This window comes from Podarcis raffonei, chromosome 2 (assembly GCF_027172205.1).
Source record: "Podarcis raffonei isolate rPodRaf1 chromosome 2, rPodRaf1.pri, whole genome shotgun sequence".
NCBI classification, from domain to species: Eukaryota; Metazoa; Chordata; class Lepidosauria; order Squamata; family Lacertidae; genus Podarcis; species Podarcis raffonei.
The window spans coordinates 83726481-83737523 of record NC_070603.1 but is presented as its reverse complement, the minus strand read 5'-3'; the positions used below and the strand labels follow the sequence as shown (position 1 = coordinate 83737523).

Sequence of the window (11043 nt, the reverse complement as noted above, 5' to 3'; positions counted from 1 at the left end):
TCCAGCCCCGACTGTTAAAATTACTGCTTTGCGGCCTAGCTCACATCTCTGTTGCTAAGTGGAATTTTAAAAACACGTTTTTATTTGTGTGTGGATTTTTTTTGCTTTTTGGGTTTTGTTTTTTTACTTTACAATATTATTTTATTCGTTGGATAGGAAAGGAGAATGGGTCAAAATATATTGAGAGGCATGCAGAGCCTGGGATCTGCAAATTCCAGATGGATTTGAAAATGATGTCCATAGTATTAATAACTGCCAGCTGGTGCACCATTAGGAGGAGGAAGCGTGCTCTGCTTATCCAACATTATGCTTACCTAGCCAACAGAAAAGTGTCTGAGGCCAATCAAAAAGAATTGATCATATATTAGTACTGTTTTTTAAAATAAAGTTCTACTGAGCACTTTAAGAATACTGTTGTGAGTTTGCCAGGGTCAGTCTGGATGACACCCATGGGCCCCTTCAAACCTGTGATCCAGTGTATGTGGGGGTGGAATCTCTGTGAGGAAACCAGTTGAACCTGTTCCTTTGGTAAGGTATAATAGTGCTGTTTACATTAGCCATGCTTCCATATAGACAAGTGGGGTTAACTCTGCCCCCTACTTGGAATCAAGATCACCTTGTAAGGTAGCCAGGTTTTTGTGGGTAAGTTTTGGCTGATACTGGAAGCTAAAGAGACAGGTATGTCATGCTCTGTACTGGACACAAGCACTGTGGCTTGGAGCTTCCCTGGAACCCAAATGGAGAATTGATATGTTAGTGTGTTAATGCTGTGAGTCGATCTTATGCTCAGATTGTAAAGAGGTAAAGGTAAAGGTACCCCTGCCCGTACGGGCCAGTCTTGACAGACTCTAGGGTTGTGCGCTCATCTCACTCTAGAGGCCAGGAGCCAGCGCTGTCCGCAGACACTTCCGGGTCACGTGGCCAGCGTGACGAAGCTGCTCTGGCAAACCAGCACCAGAGCAGCACACGGAAACGCCGTTTACCTTCCCGCTATAAAGCGGTACCTATTTATCTACTTGCACTTAAGGGTGCTTTCGAACTGCTAGGTGGGCAGGAGCTGGGATCGAACGACGGGAGCTCACCCCGCCGCAGGGATTCGAACCGCCGACCATGCGATCGGCAAGTCCTAGGCACTGAGGTTTTACCCCATGCTCAGATTGTATATATGTGTAAATACAACCACATATCCTAAAGACACCAAAATCTCTATTGACCTTCATTCCAAGAAAATAGAACCCTAGGTAAGCACAGAAATCCCAGCAGTCTCATTGCTCAGAGACTGGGATACATGCAGCAGTACATTAGTACAGTATATATAAACCCAAGTCATTATGATAAGAATTACTCCGTTATCAAATATTTACCATGTGTAATACAAACTTACTTAGAAAAAGTAAGACCTTTAATGAAATGATTAACTAACAGTGTAATCTAATGCCTACTCAGAAATAAGCACTACAGTATTGAATTCAGTGGTTCTTACTCCCAGGCCTGCAGCCTAGGCCATTATGGTTTTTTTCTGGTTTGACCTTTTCCCATCTCTTTTTATGTATACTGAGATGGCACTGGCTGGGCTGCCAGATACATCAAAATAGTACATCAAAATAGTCCAATGTTTCTTCTTTTTTTGAAAAAAAGGATATAAATAAAGCATAAATCAAAATTCCAGTGTACTGAATTTACATTACCACCAGAAAGTATAATAAGGCTGCATTTGCACTTACTCTCAAGGTGCATCCATGTTTTTTAACCCATTCCAGAGTAAAATACTTTTCTGAGGTACTGGCTGCATCTTTAGGAAGATAAGGGACACTGTCATTAGTTATCCATATAACATCTGCCATTCACTCTTTACATTTTTATAATAATAATAATACATTTTATTTGTACCCCGCCCTCCCTAGCCGAAGCAAGGCTCAGAGCGGCTAACATCATACAAATAGCACAGTATACGTAAAAACAGGCATCAATTAATTAAAATACATCTTCAAATTAATTCAGACAAATTAAAATCTGGACAAATGGCAGTTATCAGGTTAAGATTGAGAGCGGTTAATACTTGCCAGGACCAACTGTTTTCACTGATCATATAAGGAACAGGCTGGAGGGCCTCCTTCACATAAATCACAATAGAGGTGAGGAACCTCAGGTCAGGCAGGCCAAATGGAGCCCTCCAGCCTTCTCTATCTGCCTGCAGGACTCTTTCCAGGCCATACCTTCTCCCTAGCTACACCCAGGCTCCTTATCCTAGGCTGCACCCCTCACCACCCCTCCTGCTTGCCTAGACGGAAGATAAATACAGACAGTTCACTGGCAAAATTGGAACAAGTATAGCTAGATAAAACAAAAAAAAATTTTTTCCTTCCAGTAGCACCTTAAAGACCAACTAAGTTAGTTCTTGGTATGAGCTTTCGTGTGCATGCACACTTCTTCAGATACACCGAAACAGAAGTTGCCAGATCCTTCTATATAGTGAGAAGGTGGGGAGAGGTATTACTCAGAAGGGTGGTGGGAATGGGTGATTGGCAGATAGCTGTGATGAGCCTATTGCAGTCGTTAAGAGTCGTCAACAGGCTCATCACAGCTATCTGCCAATCACCCATTCCCACCACCCTTCTGAGTAATACCCCTCCCCACCTTCTCACTATATATAGAAGGATCTGGCAACTTCTGCTTCGGTGTATCTGAAGAAGTGTGCATGCACACGAAAGCTCATACCAAGAACTAACTTAGTTGGTCTTTAAGGTGCTACTGGAAGAAAAAAAAATTTTTTTGTTTTGACTATGGCAGACCAACACGGCTACCTATCTGTAACTGGAACTATAGCTAGATAGTTACACCTTGAGAGCATTGCTCACTTCAAGAGTCCAACAGATAACAAAGGTTCTACAATAAACTTTCAAATACTGTTTTATTTGTAAATGTATTCCCAAAGAAGAGCAGAGTTTGTATACATACTGGATTTTTAAAGTCGAACATGTTTATGGGATGTTTTGCACTGCTGCAGATTGCTTGCTGTCTTTTTCCACATTTCATTGCTGGGTTTCCATCTGGTACGGAACAGAGTTCTCTTATTTCTCTGGGCTGTTGTGCACATCACACCGAACTAAACCTTGGCTGAGCACGGACGTGTGGCTTGGTTGGAGCTCATACCTAATTTGCTTTTCCCTGGTCCTTTTTCAAGCCTGTGCTGAGATAAGCCAAGGATTGGCTTCATGTGCTCTCTGAACTCAGGCTTGTGCTTAATCTGTCTCCAGACAAACTTTGGTTACAGCTTGTGGTTAGTCTAAGGTTACCAGTTTTTCCCCCCAATGAATCCGGGGACATTTTTCAACTTCAATAGGAATGTTAGGATTTTGTCAGGGAATTGATTTGTAAATCCTGGGAAACGGGTACATCTGGTAACCTAAGGTTAGTCTGGAGAGAGCTTAACCACAAACCTGGGTTTGGTCAGCATACTAAGCCAAGGCAGCAAAAAAGGACTTGAAAGGAGCAAAGCAGGCTTCAGTAGTATGCCATAAATAAAGTAATTTATTTCTCTAGTTTTACCTTCCATGGAAGCCCTTCTCAGAAAACAAACTATGATAAATGCAAATATTGATTATTAACTCAAAATAATGTAAGCTTATTATTCATAGATTAATTAAACTCTCGTTTTTTAATTTCTTTTGAATAAGGAATTAAAGAGACTTTAATGTTTTTAATAACTATAATTTACCTTACCCCCAAAGCTTACACCAAGAAATTGCCAACACTAGATGGCAGCATTATAGAGCTATTATTAATGTTAATGTTCTCAGTACAAACTACTGTAGAACAAAAAGCAATAATTTAACATTCATTTTAAAATAAAAAGTGGCACAAAATGGCACAATGTTATTCCCAACTCGGGGGAATTCTGTGGATATAGCGTATCTTGATTTCAGTGAGGCTTTTGACAAAGTCCTCCATTATATTCTTGCAGAGAAGCTGGCAAAATGTGTGCTGGGCAAGGTGGATTTACAGCTGGTTAAATGACCAAACCCAGAGTGCTCACTAATGGTTATCATCCTGGGAAAAAGTGACAAGTGGGATGCCACAGGGTTCTGTCCTGGGTCTGTTGTTCAATGTCTATATAAATGACTTGGATGAAGGAATTGAGAGGATGCAGATGACATCAAACTGGGAGGGGTAGCTAATGCCACAGAAGACAGAATCGGAATTCAAAATGACTTTTAACAGATTGGGACAAATACAAAACTCTACATATAGGTAGGAAGAACCAGCTGCACAAATTAAGATGAGAGACACCTGGATTTCCAACAGTAAATATTAAAAGGATTTAGAGGTCTTAGACCATAAGCTTAACATGAGCCAACAGTGTAATGCAGCAGCAAATAAACTAATACTGTTCTAGGCTGTGTAAACAGAAGTATAGTGTCCAGATCATGGGAAGAAATAGTACCACTCTATTCTGCCTTGGTCAGACCACACCTGGAATATCTGAAGGACTATTGTATTTTAATATTTTGTTGGAAGCTGCCCAGAGTGGCTGGGGAAACCCATCCAGATGGGCGGGGTATAAATGATCAATTATTATTATTTTTATTATTATTATTTATACTATGTCCAGTTCTGGGTGCCACAATTTAAGAAGGATATTGACAAGCTGGAATGTGCTCAGAGGAGGGCAATCAAGACAATCAGTGGTCTGGAAACTAAGCCTTACGAAGAATGGTTAAGGAGTTGGGTATGTTTAGCTTGGAAAAGAGACTGAGAGGAGATATGATAGCCAGCTCAAATATCTAAAGAGCTGTCACAATGAAGATGGAGCAAGCTTGTTTTCTCCTGCTCTGGAGGTAGGACCCAAGCCAATGGATTCAACTTACAAGAAAGGAGATTCCAGCAAAACATCAGGAAGAACTTTCTGACAGTAAGGTTGTGGAGGCCAGAGATGAAATTGAGTTTCCCATTCATACTTTATTGGGGGGGGAAATAGCCCAAAGACAAACAGTACTGATGCATTTAATAAATGTATTTAACTTCAAACCTTCTTTTATATGATTAAAAAAGGTAAAGGACCCCTGAAAGGTAAAGGATCCCTGACAGCTAAGTCCAGTTGCAGACGACTCTGGGGTTGCGGTGTTCATCTTGCTTTACTGGCCGAGGGAGCTGATGTTTTGTCCGCAGACAGTTTTTCCGGTTCATGTGGCCAGCATGACTAAGCCGCTTCTGGCGAAACCAGAGCAACGCATGGAAACGCCGTTTACCTTCCCGCCGGAGTGGTACCTATTTATCTACTTACACTTTGACATGCTTTCAAACTGCTAGGTTGGCAGGAGCAGGGACCGAGCAACGGGAGCTCACCCCATTGCGGGGATTCAAACCACCGACCTTCCGATCGGCAATCCCTAGGCTCAGTGGTTTAGACCACAGCGCCACCCACGTTTTTGCTTTAGTTCATTATAAAAACTAGGATAGCAAAACTAATTATTTATGATACTGTACCTAAATTCCAATTGACTTAGCGCATAAAAGCAACTCCCAGACACAAGGTTGGGCAGTGTATATGGAGGTCCTGGGCTACCCAGATGACAAGACCCCCACCCAGCCTCACTGATGTGGTCACTGGCAGAGGAAGAGGAGTGCGGGGGGAGCACACCACCCCCGGCAGTGTGATCCCGATGGGGTGCCATCGCGGCTGCCCCCCTGCCCACTCCGGGTGCCATGCCCCTGTGGGTGGCGCGCCACGCCTCCAGGATGTGCATGAAGCTCCACCACTGGATGTGGTCCAAAGGAAAGCAGAACAATATGTTTGGCACCAGCTTGACTGCAGGAGTTGCCAGAAGGAGTCATACAAGACACCATCCATAACAGATTCTGATATAAAAAGGTGTACTTTGCAACTTGGAGTAGACCCACTGAAATTAATGGAAAATTACTTAACTGATTCCAGTGGGTATACTATGAGACTGACTAATATTAAATACCCCCACCCCCGCAAGCAACAGTAGCATACAGGGTACAATCCTGCTTTTTTAAAACAAAAGGTTCCTCTGCTATTGATTTCACTGGGATTGTTCTCCAAAGTTTTGTACAAGTATTTGTTGGGCTCCTCTTAGAATATCAGCATAAAATTACATCAGCATAATACAAGTGCTGGGGGCTGGGGAGAAGCAAACAAATTTCTACCTTTTCAAACTACTTAGTTCAACAATTCCTGTTAACTAATCCATGCTCTTGGAAGACAATTACACTGAGCTCTGACAACATTGCCAACCCATTGCAGTGTGCCTTATGCCAAACACCATTGTTATATTATTGACCATGTTCACTATTACATATGCATATGAAAAAACAGAAGCTTTTTCATCAGGATTACCCTAATAGCATTAAGAGATTATTTTTAAAATTTCATTGGAAGAAAATTCACTTAAATGAGATTACTTATTACTTGACTGGTTTCCTATCATGCTGTTATGTTTAGGTAAGTGGAGTCCATTAGAATGCTATTTTTTTAAGGAACCTGATTTTATACATTAATGATTTCAAATAAAAGAGAAGTGCTATATTTGTGCGCTGGTTCTTTTGAGAAAGTTAAGTCTGATGCTCTGGTTAGACGAGATAACACTTTTTGTCCCTCTTGGTGCCCCCCCTGGTGTCACCATTAGTTGCTAATTACTTGCAAACAAATAAACAATTAACTCCTCGTGCCTCTTGGTGGGAGAATCTTCATTGACATGCTAAAACTTTCTAATAAAAGATTTTAATTAATGACGTGGCGAATCCAACCCCCTTGTCAACAAAGCTATAAGGAGGAACTGGGAAAGAAAAACCTGAACTATGGTGCATTTGGTACCTAGGCTGACAGTACAAGAATGGCAAGCAGATCACTCTGTCCTCTTAATGAAACTTCTCAAAACCATCAGGACAAATCCAATCTTGGGGAAAGCAAAAAGGCATCTTGTTCATTTTCCATTGAAAGCATTTTGGGGTTAGAGCGGAAAAAAGATGGCACAACTGCTGCAAAGCCACACAGGCCATGGATGGATAAATGCAGTGATTTAGGTAAGAGGGAAACCTTCATTTCTCTTTTCTTAACTTTTTAACCTGAGTTCAGGGCTTAAAAAAAAGATGATTAACAAGCAGTGTGCATCCATTAAATAAGCTGTAAAGAAAAAATCAGGTTGTTATCTTTCAGTTTTGTCTTTCTTAGGTTTGAAACGCATAACCCAACATTTCATGGTATTAAAACACTGCATTTGTGACTTTGCAGGAGAGGGTTGCAACCCTTGTCTACGGTTTCCTGCCATTTCCTATGCAATCCCATTGTTTAATGCGATCAGCTACCCAGAGGCAGAAGAAAGGGTTCGGAAATGCGAAAACTATTTTGCAGTCAATGAAAAGCTTTCTTACAAAAGGGAATTGAGTTGGTACAGAGGTAGGAGGCCAAGAACTGCATTCACTCGAAGCCAGGTAGGGATTGAGTACATTTAACCTATTCATAAATCTAAGAATGGATGTTTTGCTTGGGGCATTGTTTAGTAAGAGGGTATTTATTAGCAAGAATCCAGAAATGCCTGTTTCACAAAAGTCTGTGCAATCATTCATTTACTGAATAAAAATGCATATAGATGTTAACATGTAATCATCAATGTTGTTCAAAATAGCTTAGTTGATTACTGTTGATTTGGATTTAAGTTTAGAATCTGACCTCAGTTTTTATCAGGCGATTCAACTTTATTGTTTGCTGCAGTGAACAATAAATAAGTAATAGTGTTCCTTTTTATTCTCCTTAGATTGAAGTACTGGAAAATGTTTTCAGAGTGAACTCTTATCCTGGGATTGATGTTAGAGAAGAACTAGCTCAAAAATTAGATTTAGATGAAGACAGAATCCAGGTAACTTTTGAATAGCATTATTTGAATCTTTCTGTGATCATGTCTGTGTGTCTGCTTAACAGATCTCGCAGTGGTTGGAAATAATAATTAACTGCAGAGATTCTGACTCCTACTGTTTTGGGATTGCCTTTGGAACACTTTATGGGAGAAAACCGGACACTGCATATATTTGCACTCCCTAACTCCACATATATTTGCCTAAATATAAACTTACTATGAAAGAAAAGCATTTTATTTAACCCGAAAGCATGTATGTTGCCAGGATTTAAGACTTGGAAGTGTGATGTCTTGATTGTATAGTGAGAGGTAACTCATACAGAATTCAATGTTTACTCTCAAGTAAGTGTGCTTAGGATTGTAAGAGAATGTAAAATTATGATTATATTAGGAATTTATATTAGCAAAAACTAAGGCTACAATTCTAAGCATGCTTGCCAGGGAGTAGGCTCCATTGAACATAGTGGGGCTTACTTCTGAGTAAACATGCATGGGATTGGGTGCTGAACTTTTGTTTAGGTGGAATGAGAAATTTAAAATAGGATTTGTTATAACTACAAAATGATGAAAGTGCATTTAGCAATCTGAGACTTATTATCCAACATTTGATTTAAAATTCCACATAGTTTTAAACAACTTTGTTTTATCTGCCTTCAAACAGACTGAAGTTATGTCTTACTAAGTGGACATAATTTGTATTTTCTGACCTGGTTGCAACTAGTTTTGGATGCTGTTCAGAATACTTTCTGACTCTGCTTCAGGTGCTGATGATGGACTTTTATCTTTGTTTTAACTGCATCATTTAATGCTTTAAAAAGTCAGGTCTCTTTTGTGGACTGCAGTGGATGACCAAGCATCCACGGCCAGCACTTTCTAGTAGCTTAGAAGTCTGGATAGATCCGCATCAGAGACTGTGACAGTTTGATTTCCTAAAACCAATCACCAAATGCAGCCATTCCACAAGTTTTCTTCTCTCATTTATCTACAAAATGTTCATTTCAATCTAGCACCCATATTGGGTATGTCATAGCTCAAAGAACATAAGGAGAGCCGTGCTGGATCAGGCCAAAGACCCATCTGTTCCACCATCCTGTTCTCACAGTGGCAATATTTTATATTAGTATGTGGTTGTACACTGAGGCTTCATTTTCCAACATAGCACTTTCCTTTAAGTGGTGCTATAAAGATGGTTGATCTGTAACAAGTGTACCTTTTTCTTTTTTCTTTTTTGGAACAATTTCAGATCTGGTTCCAGAATCGCCGGGCAAAGCTGAAGAGATCCCACAGAGAATCTCAGTTTCTAATGGTGAAAAACAATTTATCTCAAAACATGATAAAATAATAGAATCACCCACCCAATACACTAGTGTATTGCTGAAGCGTGATGTGAAGCGTTCATAAACTGCAAACTCTTATCGAGGAATTATAATGTTACAAATTTGCTTGGATGTTAGTCAACTAGTTCTGAAAAAGAAGAATGATTTTGCGAAGGAAAATAAATGGTGATCAAAGATGGGGAACTTGCGGCTCTCCAGATGTTATGGGACCCCAACTCCCATCAGCCTCAGCTAGCATGGCTAGTGATCAGGCATGATGGGACTTAGAGCCCAACAACATCTGGAGGGCCACAGGTTCTCTATCCCTGCTGTAAATACTATTGTAGCATTATTCCTATTACTAAGGGGAGGGGGGCATTTTCTCTAACAGCTTAATAGCTTATTTTCAGGGAAAGGGGGAGCTATTTTTCCAGATAACTAACCAAAGGAGGTAGTGATGCATCATTGTAAATTGTGAGGACTAAACATACAACGGGGCGGAGAAGCTGTGAATTCCCAGATATTGTTCGACTCCAACTCCCATCATCCCCAGCCAGCATGACTGATGGTCAGGCATAATGGGACATTGAGGCCAACATCTGGAGGGCTACATACATCAAGGAGGCTTTGCATAAAATTCTGTAGCTCAGTTTTCCCTACAGCTGTGTCTCTGGCCCTCAGGAAGCTCTGTATGTATGGGGCCTGCACTATTAAATCCAAAGGATTCACATGAGAAGCTAATTACAGACAGCTGCAGGGAATCTAGCAGAAGCATTTCTCTCTGTAAGATTTGAATCTTTTCTGCTGTGTTTCCTACTATGATCCAGAGATGTGCAAATGTTTATTGGGTGATGGTGGCTATTGACTTAAAAAAAGCTTTTTGCCGGGATGTTATGCAGCAAAAGTATACAGGGCATCCCACTTTGTGTGTATGTGTCTCTGCTTGGTGGGAACTTCATGAAAAGAAGAAAATGACATTCACATATGAAACCAATATGTATCATATTATGGGAATCTTTACAAGATCAATCCCTGGGGAGGGAGAGCGAGCATTTTGTACCTTCCCACTTTCCTCAGGAAACAGGTTGCTCCTGCGATGATCCCTTTGTTGGTTTTTTGGAACCATTTCAGCTCAGTGTATGTATACGCCAAGATTTGCCAGTCTGCAATAACTACAGCCCAGCTGACCTTTCAGAGGGTGCAAAGGCATTACACATCCTGTCATTCTCAGAATGAACACAACTTTGGCTATATCATAAATACCTGCTTCCCTCCCCACATCTTTTAGAAACCATGGTGTTTGTATTTTATACTGTAGCAGATGCATTACCTGTTAGTTTCCAGGGGAGTTTAAAGTGCTGATATTGACCTTTAAACAGTTCAGGACAAAGTTATTTGAAGGACTCTGTCCACCTGTACCCAAAAGAAGTTGCCTGGCCCTTAAGATTAGAATGTAAGATTTTTTAAAGATTTTAAAAAATATTAAAGAACATGAAAAGAAAGAAATAACAGATAAGATAGGAATAGAAGCCCACAAAAAGGTAAAGTATTTAGGTATATGGTTAACAGCAAAAAATATTAACATATATAAGGATAAGTTAAAAGAAATCTTGAAATATGGAACAGGATGAATCTATCCCTTTTAGGAAGGATCGTAGCAATAAAAATGAATGTGCTTCCAAGAATGTTATATCTTTTTCAGACAATACCAATAATAGCAGGGACTGCATGCTTCAAAGAATGGCAAAAAGAAATTTCAAGATTTGTCTGGAATGGGAAAAAACTGAGGATAAAAAATAAGATACTTACAGATGTGAAAGAGAGAGGTGGTTTCTCACTTCCAGACTTAA

The 11043-nt window shown here is 40.2% G+C and overlaps 1 protein-coding gene across 1 annotated transcript; it reads left to right on the top strand.

The window, feature by feature from the left end:
* Window positions 1-5736: 5736 nt before the first annotated feature.
* HESX1 (HESX homeobox 1) lies at window positions 5737-10654 on the top strand. The gene is made up of 4 exons (XM_053377881.1): window positions 5737-7047; window positions 7256-7455; window positions 7779-7880; window positions 9121-10654. Exons 1-4 carry the CDS (start codon window positions 6858-6860, stop codon window positions 9217-9219), a joined length of 591 nt encoding a protein of 196 aa, XP_053233856.1. The 5' UTR covers window positions 5737-6857; the 3' UTR covers window positions 9220-10654.
* The last annotated feature ends 389 nt before the right edge of the window (window positions 10655-11043 follow it).